This window comes from Halichoerus grypus, chromosome 5, assembly GCF_964656455.1.
Source record: "Halichoerus grypus chromosome 5, mHalGry1.hap1.1, whole genome shotgun sequence".
Classification (NCBI taxonomy): Eukaryota; Metazoa; Chordata; class Mammalia; order Carnivora; family Phocidae; genus Halichoerus; species Halichoerus grypus.
The window spans coordinates 138382492-138394946 of NC_135716.1; the positions used below are offsets into that span (position 1 = coordinate 138382492).

General features: G+C 38.9%; 1 protein-coding gene across 3 annotated transcripts in view; it reads left to right on the forward strand.

The window, feature by feature from the left end:
• Positions 1–12455, forward strand: part of TM2D1 (TM2 domain containing 1) — a 48593-nt gene that overhangs the window by 17614 nt on the left and 18524 nt on the right. For all 3 annotated transcript variants that reach the window (XM_036091356.2, XM_078073044.1, XM_078073043.1), the window contains one exon: positions 2073–2164. In XM_036091356.2, the coding sequence (XP_035947249.1) occupies positions 2073–2164 (92 nt within the window). The remainder of the gene's footprint in view (positions 1–2072; positions 2165–12455) is intronic.

The window sequence follows — 12455 nt, forward strand, 5'->3', positions numbered from 1 at the left end:
TGTCTTCCCTTGACTTCCAGTATACCACACTCTTCTAGTTTTACTTCTTCCTCACTGTTAGCTTTTTCTCAGTTTTTTCTCTTCTTGATTGCTTAGTATTGGAGTATCTCAAGGCTTAGTCTGTGAATCTCTCTCTCTCTCCCTCTTTTTTTTTTTTGACAGGGAAATGTCCTGGTTTAAAATACTTCCTACATGTTTGTAACTTCCTAATTTATATCTCCAGCCCAGACTTCTCTCCCTAACTCTAGACTTGTAAATCCAGCTGTCTTTTGAACAACTCCACTTGGATATCTGATAAATATCTCAAACTCACATGTCCAACAATGAAATCCTTAACATCCTTCCAGGACTAGTCTACCCTCAGCCTTCCCCAACTCAGTTAATGCTAGCTTCATCCCTCTAGTTACATAGAACAAAATCTTTAGCTTTATTCGTATTCCATTCTTTTTTCACTCCCTAAATTGAATACATCAGGAAATCCAGTTGTTATACTTCACAATATTTCCGGAATCTGATTACTTCTCAGTGTTTCTTTTGCTATGACTCCAGGTCAAGCCACTATTAATTTTCATCTGGATTATGGCAAGAACCTTCAGACTCCTTTGTCCTTGTGGTAGCTTGCATTTGTTAAACAAATTCATCCCTCTCAATCACTATTAACTGGGTGGTGTATACTTTCCACTCTATTGATTTGGGGCTTGACCATATAATTGTATTTGTCCTATGTAATGCTAGCAGGTATGAAACAAGCAGGGGCTTAAATGTGCTTGTGAGATTTAGCTCTCTTCTTGAATCTTGGTGATATGTTCTGAAAAGAACTTGTCCCAGGTAAATGCTACACCTTCAGCTGGGCCCTAGAAAAACTTAAGAGGAACTGATTTGAACTAAATAAGTAACCTGGATTCAGACTGACCCAAACTTTAGCCTGAAGCAGCATCTCCTGGCTGAACCCACCCTAGACCAGCCGAACCACAGGCAATTGCAGTCTACAAGTATGAGGATAATTGCTTATTGTTGTAAGCCACTGAGGTTTAGGGTGGTTTGTTATACAATGTTACTGTGACAATAGCTCACAAGTACTCCCCTACAGTCTATTTTCAGCAGAGCATCTAGAGTTATTTTAAAATCTAAATCAGATCATATCACACGTCTACTTAAAATCCTGGAGTAGTCTCCCATATCCTTCAGAGTAGAAAGTCTTTACAGCGGTATTCAAGGCCGTACATGATTTGCCCTCTTTGCCTCTTGTCATCTCTCTGACAGCTCCTACTATTCTTCTGTTCTCTAATTCCACTCCTGCTATACTGGCCACCTTTATAGACCTCAAACATGTCAGGAATGCTGCACTCACCGCAGCAGTTCTTTTGCCTGGGATGTTCCCCCCAGAGGTGTGGCGTGCTAACTAACTCACCTCCCTCGGGTCTTTGCTTATATATCACTTTCTCAATGACGCCTACTCTTATTACCCTATTTATATCTTAGATCACCCTTGTCTGTACCTCTGGCATTCTGAATTCCCTAAATGACTTGCTCCACTTCTTTTTTTAATAGCATTTATGACTTTTTTTTTAAAGATTTTATTTATTTATTTGAGAAAGAGAGAGCACGAGCAGGGGGAGGGGAGCAGAGGAGCAAAGGGAGAGGGAGAAGGAGACTCCCTGCTGAGCAGAGAGCTAATGCAGACTCAATCCCAGGGACTTGATCCCAGGACCCTGAGATCATGACCTGAGCCGAAGGCAGCCACTTAACTGACTGAGCCATCCAGGTGCCCCCATTTATGACTTTCTAACATAATATATGATTTAGTTTTAAAATGTTTATTTTTATTGCTTGTTGCCTATAGATTGAAAGCTCTTTAGGAGCAGGGATCTTTGTTTCTTTTGTTCATTAATATATCCCAATAGCCTAGAATAGTGCCTGGCATGCAGTAGCTACCCAAAAGGCATTAATTAAATGAATGAATGGATGAATGAACAAATTAATGAATAAGTGATAATTAACACTTTTGTTTCCTAAAATGTTTACATGTTGGAAATACATGTATATAACACTCAGGTTCTAATTTTGTACAGAAATGGCTATTCATACAAAGTGGCAGTTGCGCTGTCTCTTTTCCTTGGATGGTTGGGAGCAGATCGATTTTACCTTGGATACCCTGCCTTGGGTGAGTATGTTTCATCAAGAAAAAATCCTTGTCAAACTTGTATTTCAGGTAAATATACCTGTTCTTTCCATTTTATTTTTTTAGAGATTTTTCTTTTTAAGATTTTATTTATTTGCGAGAGAGAGAATGAGAGACAGAGAGCATGAGAGGGAGGAGGGTCAGAGGGAGAAGCAGACTCCCCGCTGAGCAGGGAGCCCGATGTGGGACTCGATCCCGGGACTCCAGGATCATGACCTGAGCCGAAGGCAGTCGCTTAACCAACTGAGGCACCCAGGTGCCCCATTTTTTTAGAGATTTTATTTATTTGAGAGAGAGAGAGAGCACAAGCAGGGGGAGGAGCAGAGGGAGAGGGACAAGCAGACTCCATGCTGAGCACAGAGCCCGACTTGGGGCTCAATCCCAGGACCCTGACATCATGACCTGAGCCGAAATCAAGAGTTGGACACCCAAGCAACTGAGCCACCCAGGCACCCCTAAATATACCGATTTTTATAGATTAAATCTTTGCATACTATTAATAGTTAGAAGTTCCATGTAACTGGAGTTGAATAGCTAATGTTCTTCTGTGAGTATAGAGCTGGCTGTTAGCTCTACAGTTCAACTTGGGTAAGGAATATTGACTTTTCCTGTATTTTCATCTTTATGAAAACACACGCAAAATAGTATAGGCACTTCCTTAGGACAGTAGGCTTGAGTTGTCATTATTTTTTTTTTTTTTTTAAAGATTTTTTTATTTATTTTACAGAGAGAGAGATAGCGAGAGCAGGAACACAAGCAGGGGGAGTGGGAGAGGGAGAAGCAGGCTTCCCGCTGAGCAGGGAGCCCGACGCGGGACTCGATCCCAGGACCCCGGGATCATGACCTGAGCCGAAGGCAGACGCTTAACGACTGAGCCACCCAGGCGCCCCTTGAGTTGTCATTATTAGTACCGGGAACATAGTGGACATTTAATAAATATTTTATGAATAAATGCGTATCTCTTCTATCCTTCTAAAAATATTTGCCTTCTACCTGAACCTCTGTCAGTGTTCCCTTGGGAATAGAAAGTTTCTTTCAGGAGCAGCTTGGGTTGGAACTATGGCAACCGGCATGAGCTGGTGTGGAGCCTGACTTCTGTTAACCTTAGCATCCCCCCACACACGTTCCTTCTAGCTGTAATCTTTCCATTTACCATAGTTACTAATGCTTGTGAAAACCATTTACATTTGATGATAGCTTTTGTTTAAACAATACTTTTATATGCCTGCCCTTAGTTAGGCCTTACAGCTCTCTGACTTTATCATCCTCTTTAAATCTTCTTTACCAGGTAGGGAAATTGTCACCAGAGAGGTTAAGGGATTTACTCACCCTAGAGGCCTTGTTTTATTCTGTGACATATTTGTTGTTATCATCCTTGTTTTATGGATAGGGAAATTGTCATGAGATTAAGAGATTTACCCAAGGACACTCTGCTAGTGACCTGAATTTGAACCCAAATTTTCTGGCTCAAGAGATCATGCTTTATTTACTGTAGTACTCTGCTTCTATATTAGCCCTTTACTGAGCAAAATTTAAGTTTCTGAATGCTCTGCTTTCCAGCTAGCAAGGCTAATATTCTTTCCATGTTGCTACCCACCAAAGATCAAAGAGGAATCTTTACGGTGGTGTTAGTGGGAAGTATGTTTCTGACAGCCTTACCTGGAACTCACAGATTTGTTCAGTTAATAGACATTTATTCTACGTTTACTATCTGTTAAGTAAGTAACTAAGTGCTCTGGAAATGATGAAGATCATAGTTTATATTGGTTAAAAAGGAAATAAATATGTTGGTGGGTCCATTTATGATACAGCTATTACAGAACCATGACAAAGTGCTATGAGAGCACAGAAGAGGGACTGATTTAGTCAACCTTGGGGTGTGAGGGAGGACTTCTTAGATGAGGTGACATTTGAACTAGGTTTTGAAGGATGAACAGATTACAGAGATTGAGGGCATTACACAGAACAGCATGTGCATGGGCGCCTGGGTGGCTCAGTTGGTTAAGCAACTGCCTTCGGCTCAGGTCATGATCCTGGAGTCCCAGGATCGAGTCCCACATCGGGCTCCCTGCTCGGCAGGGAGTCTGCTTCTCCCTCTGACCCTCCTCCCTCTCACTCCCTTTCATGCTGTCTGTCTCTCGTTCTCTCTCTCGCAAATAAATAAAATCTTAAAAAAAAAAAAAAAAAAAAGAACAGCATGTGCAAAGGCACTGGGTGTGACAGAGCATGTGTGCACGCTGAGAGAATGGTGGATAGTTGAGCTTTTGCTGTAGGAACAATAATGGCAGGAGATGAAAAGTGACTGCAGAGCTAGTCTGTGGTCAGATTATAAAGGGCTTTGAGTGTCTTGTTATGGAGTTTGGACTTTACCCTTTAAACATCAGAAGCCATAAAAGTTTTTAAGCAGAGAAGAGTCATGGTCAGACTCATATTTCAGGAAGATGCTACTGGAGGAATTGAGGGAAATGGCTGAGAACAGAGAAGGACTGGTGGCAGAGAAAGGTGGAAGGAGATTGATGCCGTCTGTGGTCCTGGCCTGAGTGACAGCGCAGCTCACTTTCCTACCATGTGTTAGAGCAGCCGTACCTTTCCCTACAGCAGAAAGCCATGTGATCTGCACAGAAGGCCTCGGAGTTGCTAAAAAAGCAATCCTTTAGTCTAACTCTCTTTTTAGATGATGTCTGGCTGGATGGATGGCTGGCTGGCTGGCTGGCTGTCCAGACAGAGAAACCAGATTCATAATGAGAAAATAAAATGATGTGGTGATGGTAAGAATACACCTGAAGCCTTCTGCCTTTATCTTCATATTTTCTCCATGTTTTCTTTACGAAGACAGACTTATGTATATATGTTGGAAAGATTTCTAACTTTTAGTAAGTTTTTAAAAGTTTAGGAGGAAAGGGGAAACACTGTTCTTTAGAACAGTTTATTCTGTGATGATTTTGAATAGTAAATCTATTTTATATATTTGGCTTAATGAGTGACTTTTTGGCTTCTTGTGATGTGTGTCAGATGAGCTGTCACGTCATATGTGTAAGTTAATGTGTCTGTCTTACTGCAGCACATAATAATACGTCGGCATGTATATTGTGAATTTTTCTTCCTTCAAAGTAAAGCTCTGGGTTATAAAGCTCTGTGTAGTGGCTCTGGTTAGTGAATGTTTGTTTCCTGCCACGAGCTGCTTTTCCCTGGCCACTGCTACTCCAATCTATTATGAGCTTAAGTCAAAGAGAACCTTTCCCTTAGAGGCTGAGATTCCATAAACTTGCAAGTGCAATTTTTTTTTTTTTTAAAGATTTTATTTATTTGACAGAGAGAGACACAGCGAGAGAGGGAACACAAGCAGGGGGAGTGGGAGAGGGCGAAGCAGGCCTCCGAGCGCGAAGCAGGGAGCCCAACGCAGGGCTCGATCCCAGGACCCTGGGATCATGACCTGAGCCGAAGGCAGACACTTAACGACTGAGCCACCCAGGCGCCCCTGCAAGTGCAATTTTTAACATTCAACATTATGCTACAGTGTAAAGGTTTTGTTTTGTTTTGTTTTTAATCGTTAAATAACTTACTGTATTTTTTTTTTAAAGATTTTATTTATTTGTCAGAGAGAAAGACAGAGAGCACAAAGCAGGGGGAGCAGCAGACAGAGGGAGAAGCAGGCTGCGCAAGGAGCCTGATTCAGGACTTGATCCCAGGACTCTGGGATCATGACCTGAGCCGAAGGCAGATGCTTAACTGACTGAGCCACCCAGGCGTCCCGATAACTTACTGTATTATCACAACAACCTTTGGATGTTCGTTAGTTCAACAAATATTTTTACTGTTGGCCTAAGATACAACTTTCTCAAGATTGTTAAGTCTGTCACTTCTCATTTGCCTGCTTTCCAGCTTCTTAGTTTTTGTTGCTATTGTCTTATCTTTTATTCTCTTTGTTCTATTGGGTTTGTGGACTTTAAAAATTCCTTACCATCTTTTAGTGGGGTCTTGGAGTGAGAGGACCTAAGTAGGCATGTCAAAGTCATGATCTTTAACTGAAAATCCTCTTATTTCTTTTAAGCATTCAAATATTTTGATTGTATCTTGCATTTAAGCTGTCTTAATGTTTAGGATTTTGATATGTTTTATTAACTGACCTAATAAGTTAAAATGTTTTTAAATTTTACAATTTTAAATGCTTTTAAATTAAATTTTAATTTTTACTAAGAATTCAAGGTTAAAGAATTTTGGTATTTTTGATTAAAATGATTATCATTGTAGTACTACCCTTACTACAATGTTGACTGGAATGGAAATAGTTATAGATGGAGCCTAACATTCTATTTTTTTTTTTTTAAGATTTTATTTATTTGAGAGAGAGGAAGAGAGAGCACGAGGAGAGAGAGCATGAGCAGAGGGGGGGAGGCAGAGGGAAAAGCAGACTCCCCCACTGAGGAGGGAGCCCAATGTGGGGCTCGATCCCAAGACCCTGGGATCATGACCCGAGCTGAAGGCAGATGCTTAACTGACTGAGCCACCCAGGTGACCCTATTTTTCTTATAATCTTATTTAATCTTCATGCTTATGAGAAGCAGTGGTAGCTTTTTAAATTCTTCCTTAAACTCTTTATGACCATTGGAATTTTATAAGAACAGAATAAATAATATCAATCATGCAATATGAAACCTGCTTTTTCTAAGTAGTTTAGTGTTGAATGTGATATTTCATTATATAAATTTTACTTCAGGATTAAATAAGGGAAATGTGTTGGGGGTGAGACTGAATAAAATTTGATAAGATCTAAAAATTCCTTTAAGAAAGTTAAAAAAATTTTTTTTTAATTTAAAAATTTTTTATTTTTTATTATTATTTTTTAAGATTTTTTATTTATTTGGGGCGCCTGGGTGGCTCAGATGGTTAAGCGTCTGCCTTCAGCTCAGGTCATGATCCCAGCGTCCTGGGATCGAGCCCCACGTCTGGCTCCTGGCTCGGCGGGGAGCCTGCTTCTCCCTCTCCCTCTGCCTCTCCCCTGCTCATGCTCTCGCTCTCTCTCTGTATCTCTGTCTCAAATGAATAAATAAAATCTTTAAAAAAAAAAAAAAGATTTTTTATTTATTTATTTGGCAGAGAGAGACACAGTGAGAGAGGGAACACAAGCAGGGGGAGTGGGAGAGGGAGAAGCAGGCTTCCCGCCAAGCAGGGAGCCCGATGCAGGGCTCGATCCCAGCACCCAGGGATCCTGACCTGAGCCAAAGGCAGATGCTTAATGACTGAGCCACCCAGGCGCCCCCAAAATTTTTTATTTTTTATTATTTATTATTTTTTATTTTTATTTATTTATTTTTTTAAAGATTTTATTTATTTATTTGACAGAGAGAGAGAGTTAGCGAGAGCAGGAACACAAGCGAGGGTGTGGGAGAGGGAGAAGCAGGCTTGCCGCCGAGCGGGGAGCCCGATGCGGGGCTCGATCCCAGGACCCTGGGATCATGACCTGAGCCGAAGGCAGACGCTTAACGACTGAGCCACCCAGGTGCCCCCAAATTTTTTATTTTTAATTAGGGGCTTGAACTCATGCCCTGAGATGAAGACCTGAGCTGAAATCAAGAGTTGGATGCTTAACCGACTGAGCCACCCAACCACCCCCAAATTTTTCTTTTCAGATATTTCAAATTCCTTTTTAGCCCATGACTGTGATTTATATATAGCTTTATTTCCTTTAATTGATTTATTCCTCAGTATGCAAGTGCTACGTTAACTAGAAACTTTTTTTAATGAAACCTTATTTTTCTAATAATATTCTCTCTTTGTATTCTTAACTGTGTTAACATCTGTAATTTTTTTTAATATGCAATAACTAGCATATTTTGTTTTGCCCAACTGTAGCATTAAAAGATTATGGATTCCCAAAGATAATAGCTCTTTTGGAGCAGTTAACAGGGGAGAGATACTCTTTTCATAGTGGTATTCCTTTTAAAATGTAAATACTTTCTTATTATGAGAATAACAAAGTGTTTTTAAGCCCAAATCTTTAAAAATCTTGGTTATATTATTCCTTTTTTGTTTTTTTGTTTTTTTTTTAGTTTGAAGTTACCAGTTTGGACTGGTATATAATATCCACAGATCATGGGACAAATAAAGGGATTTATAGGTTAAACTGTTCTAAGATTTGAAAGCTCTCCTTTATAGGTACAGGTACAAAAAGAAGAGTGATAGCTAATTACCAAATCATTCTAGAACACCTGTAGTTTGGGAAATAGCAACTTCAATATGCAATAATCTACATTCTCTAAAACAGTTATGCAGACAGCAGTATTTGCAAGACTCAACCTGTAATAAAAGAAAAAAAATACCAGAATTTTAAAAAATACCCCAAATTAATCTCTGTTCTTTTTATTTTATACCCATATAAATCCTTTGATTGAATTCATGTTTTTAAAATATAAAGTTTAGGTTACTAAAGTATAAAGTATACTCAAAACATGAGCTTTATTAATGTCATCTGGCAGCATAATCTTTTTGAAAGAATATATAATAGTAATGGTTCAGGATAAAAACAGATCCTTTTTTATTAGAAACACTTTTATTTGGAATTTTAAAACAGATTTTAAAATCTAAAGCTGATACTCCTTTTCAAATAAGAAGTTAGTAAATAGTGTCTGTACGAAGAGACACTTTTTTATTTGGAAAAAAAATGTCAGTCTACTTTTGGTAGTTCACAAATAACCTCACTTTTTAAAAAACTGGTATTATGCTCAAAATAATGAAATCTATAAGAGTAATGGTTTGTATTGGTTTTAATAAATGCTTTAGAATGTATGCCACTTTGTGTTGTTCAAGTTGATCATTGTTTGCAAATAAGATAATTTACTCTTGATAGGGTTTGTTCCTTCAGTAGTCATATTGACTAGGCATGGGAATGATCCAGTAGTGACTTCCCGTTGCTCATGGAAGGGAAGGGGAAGACAGATAAATAAAAATATATAAGCCGTATCATGGGATATGTGCAATGCTGAAAGTTAAGGGCAGGGCTGGGGAGCATCAAGGAATATTATTAAATTCATCCTGGAGACATTAGAGAAGACTTCTAGAAGTTTTAAACAACTCTTAGAGGTTAGTTAGATGATTGGGAACGGGGTGGGGAGTGCAGAGGAGGAGTCAAGGTAGAGAATAGCATAACACATATAAATGTAGAGATGGCTGAGGAGACTACAAGAGCACTGCACATTGGAAGGGATCTTCAGGTAGTTTGGGAGTAACCCAGGCAGAAGGAATTTGCAAGATAAGAGACTAGGTTAGATGATCCTATTATATAAAGAATGTAATTTATGCTGTCTACATTTCTCAGTGAATAATAATTGTAGGAATAGGTGAAACAGTGGTAGGAGACATAATGGCTGGGCTAACATTTCAAATGTTTGCCATGTACCATGTACTATTCTAAGTTTTTACTTTTTCTCATTATCTCCTTTAACCCTTAATGTCCTTCCTATCTTATTTTCATAAAATATTTTTATATTTTGAAAGCTATAACAAGTTTAAGATAGCAGTATTGGCAACTTCCATTATTAAACTTATCCTTTGTGTTACATTTGCAGAAATAGGTGGACCACAGTTAATATTATAGGTTTGGAGTGAAACAGGATGTAAATCACTGTAATGATTTTAAACTTTGAATTTTTTTTCAAGATTTTATTTTATTTATTTGAGAGAGTGAGAGAGAGCACAAGACGGGGTAGGGTCAGAGGGAGAAGCAGACTCCCTGCTAAGCAGGGAGCCCGATGCGAGACTGAATCCTGGGACTCTGAGATCATGACCTGAGCTGAAGGCAGTCACTTAACCAACTGAGCCACTCAGGCACCCTCAAATTTTTTTTTAATAATCAACTTAGTTCCGGGGCGCCTGGGTGGCTCAGTCGTTAAGTGTCTGCCTTCGGCTCAGGTCATGGTCCCAGGGTCCTGGGATCGAGCCCTGCATCGAGCTCCCTGCTCGGCGGGAGGCCTGCTTCTCCCTCTCCCTCTCCTTCTGCTTGTGTTCCCTCCCTCACTGTCTCTCTCTCTGTCAAATAAATAAATAAAAATCTTTAAATTAAAAAAAAATGATCAACTTAGTTCCTTAATTTTTAAGCAGCTTTATTGAGGTACAAATGATATACATTAACATGCATATTTTTTTTATTATTATGTTATGGTAATGACCATACACTACATCATTAGTTTCTGATGTAGTGTTCCATGATTCATTGTTTGCATATAACACCCAGTGCTCCATGCAGAACGTGCCCTCTTTAATACCCATCACCAGGCTAACCCATCCCCCCCCCAGAACCCTCAGTTTGTTTCTCAGAGTCCATAGTCTCTCATGGTTCATCTTAACATGCATATTTTAAATGTACAGTTTGATAAGTTACCATATGTGTACACCTATGAAACAGTCCCCATAATCAAGATAATGACCATATATGTCACTCCCCAAAGCTTCCTCCTGCCCTTTGTAATCCCTGCCTCTTGGCCCTCCTTATCCCTTATCTTTCCCAAGCAAACACTCATCTGCTGTCTGTCACTGTAGGTCAGTTTGCAGATTGCTTAAATGCTTAAGTATCATCTTGGATCTGTTCTGTAGTTTAAATGTGTGACTTCAGGAGTAGGTGACACTCACCAAAGTTCCAAACACACATATCATGCCCTTATCTAATATTTTATCTGAACAGGAACCTCTTCTGTTCATTTTTCTGAAGCACCCTTAAGAAGGGGTTCAGCAGCAGAATATCAAGATTTTAATGACTCATTATTGTTCTCTTTTTGAGTGTTATCACATTACTTTGCCAATAAATATACTTTTATGTCATTGTTTTAAATAGCTGCATAGTACTCTCTCCTCTTATTAGGTATACCTTAATTTTCTGAGATAATTTCTCCCTGTTAAACATTTAAATTGTTGCTAGGTTTTTGATAGTCATACAAGAAATATTTATCAAACTCCTACTGTCTGTCAGGTACTGTTCAAGGAATTGACTTGAGTAAGATAAGGACCCTGTCTTGAGGAATTTACATGGCAGAGGAAGACAGAGAATGAATAAACAAACCAACAAATGAGGCTGTTACAGATTTTTAATTGGCACCAAAAAGGCAATAAATAGGGGAGATGTGATAGGGCAAGGGGCTTTGTGGGGAAGCTGTGTGCTGCATTAGATAGACATGTTAGACTTCTCTGAAGAAGTAGCCTGAGAAATGAGATCTACAGAATATTGTTGGAAGGGGTCATGACAAGAGCAAAGGCTTTGACATGGTTATGTTTTCTTAATAGAGTAGCAAGTAATTAAAGACAAACTTTTTGAAAATCTTTTTTTTTTTTTAATAGAGGGGGAGAGGGGCATTGGGGAAGGAGCAGAGGGAGAGAGAGAGAATATTAAGCAGGCTCAATGCCCAGCACTGAGCCGGATGGGGGCTCGATCTCACAACCCTGAGATCATGACCTGAGCTTAACCAACTGAGCTACCCACGTGCCCCAGAACCATTCTTAAAATTAATCTTGTTAAAAGAAAGTTGAAGAAAGGGAACCTCTGTGATATTTCCAAATTTACATTAAATTGCTGTGTGAAGAGGGATACATTTCAGAACTAGAGTGAATGAGTGAATGGAGAAAATATACCAGTTGAGTGGATCAAGTTCCCTGGGCAACTATAATAAAATGCAACTAATGAAAAAAATAATTAAAGGAGTAGTTATATAAGATAATGGCTACAAAGTTAGAGGTCTTTAGGAAACAGAAAAGCTGAGACAACTTATCCATTCATTTTACAAATATCAAGCATCTACTATGTGTTAGGCGATGTAGGTACTAAGGACGCAGGAGTAAATAAACCAGATAAAAGACCCTCCCCTAATGGGACTTCCATGAGACAGATAGAACAAATATAAAATAATAGGTAACATAACAAATGTTTTGAGAAAAGTGAAAGCAGAATTTTATATAATCTCTATATTTTAGTAGTTTTAAAGTGATTTCGAACGTGTGTTATCTTAGTACTTACAACATTATTCTGTGATATGTCTAATACTAAAAAGGGAAAAATAATCATCTAATGTGCTTACATATTTCAGTCTTATTTGTGTATTTCCAAATTGTGTGCAGGAGGTGATCTCATCCACTCTTGTGATTTTAGCTGGCATCTGTTTGTAGTTGATACTTAGAACTACCCTTTCACGAAGAGTCTTGTTTCCTACCATTTTTATATGTCTGGAAGGCAATTTAAGTTTAAATATAGAAGAAAGATTACTCATCCCACCCGCACCCCCAACCTGTC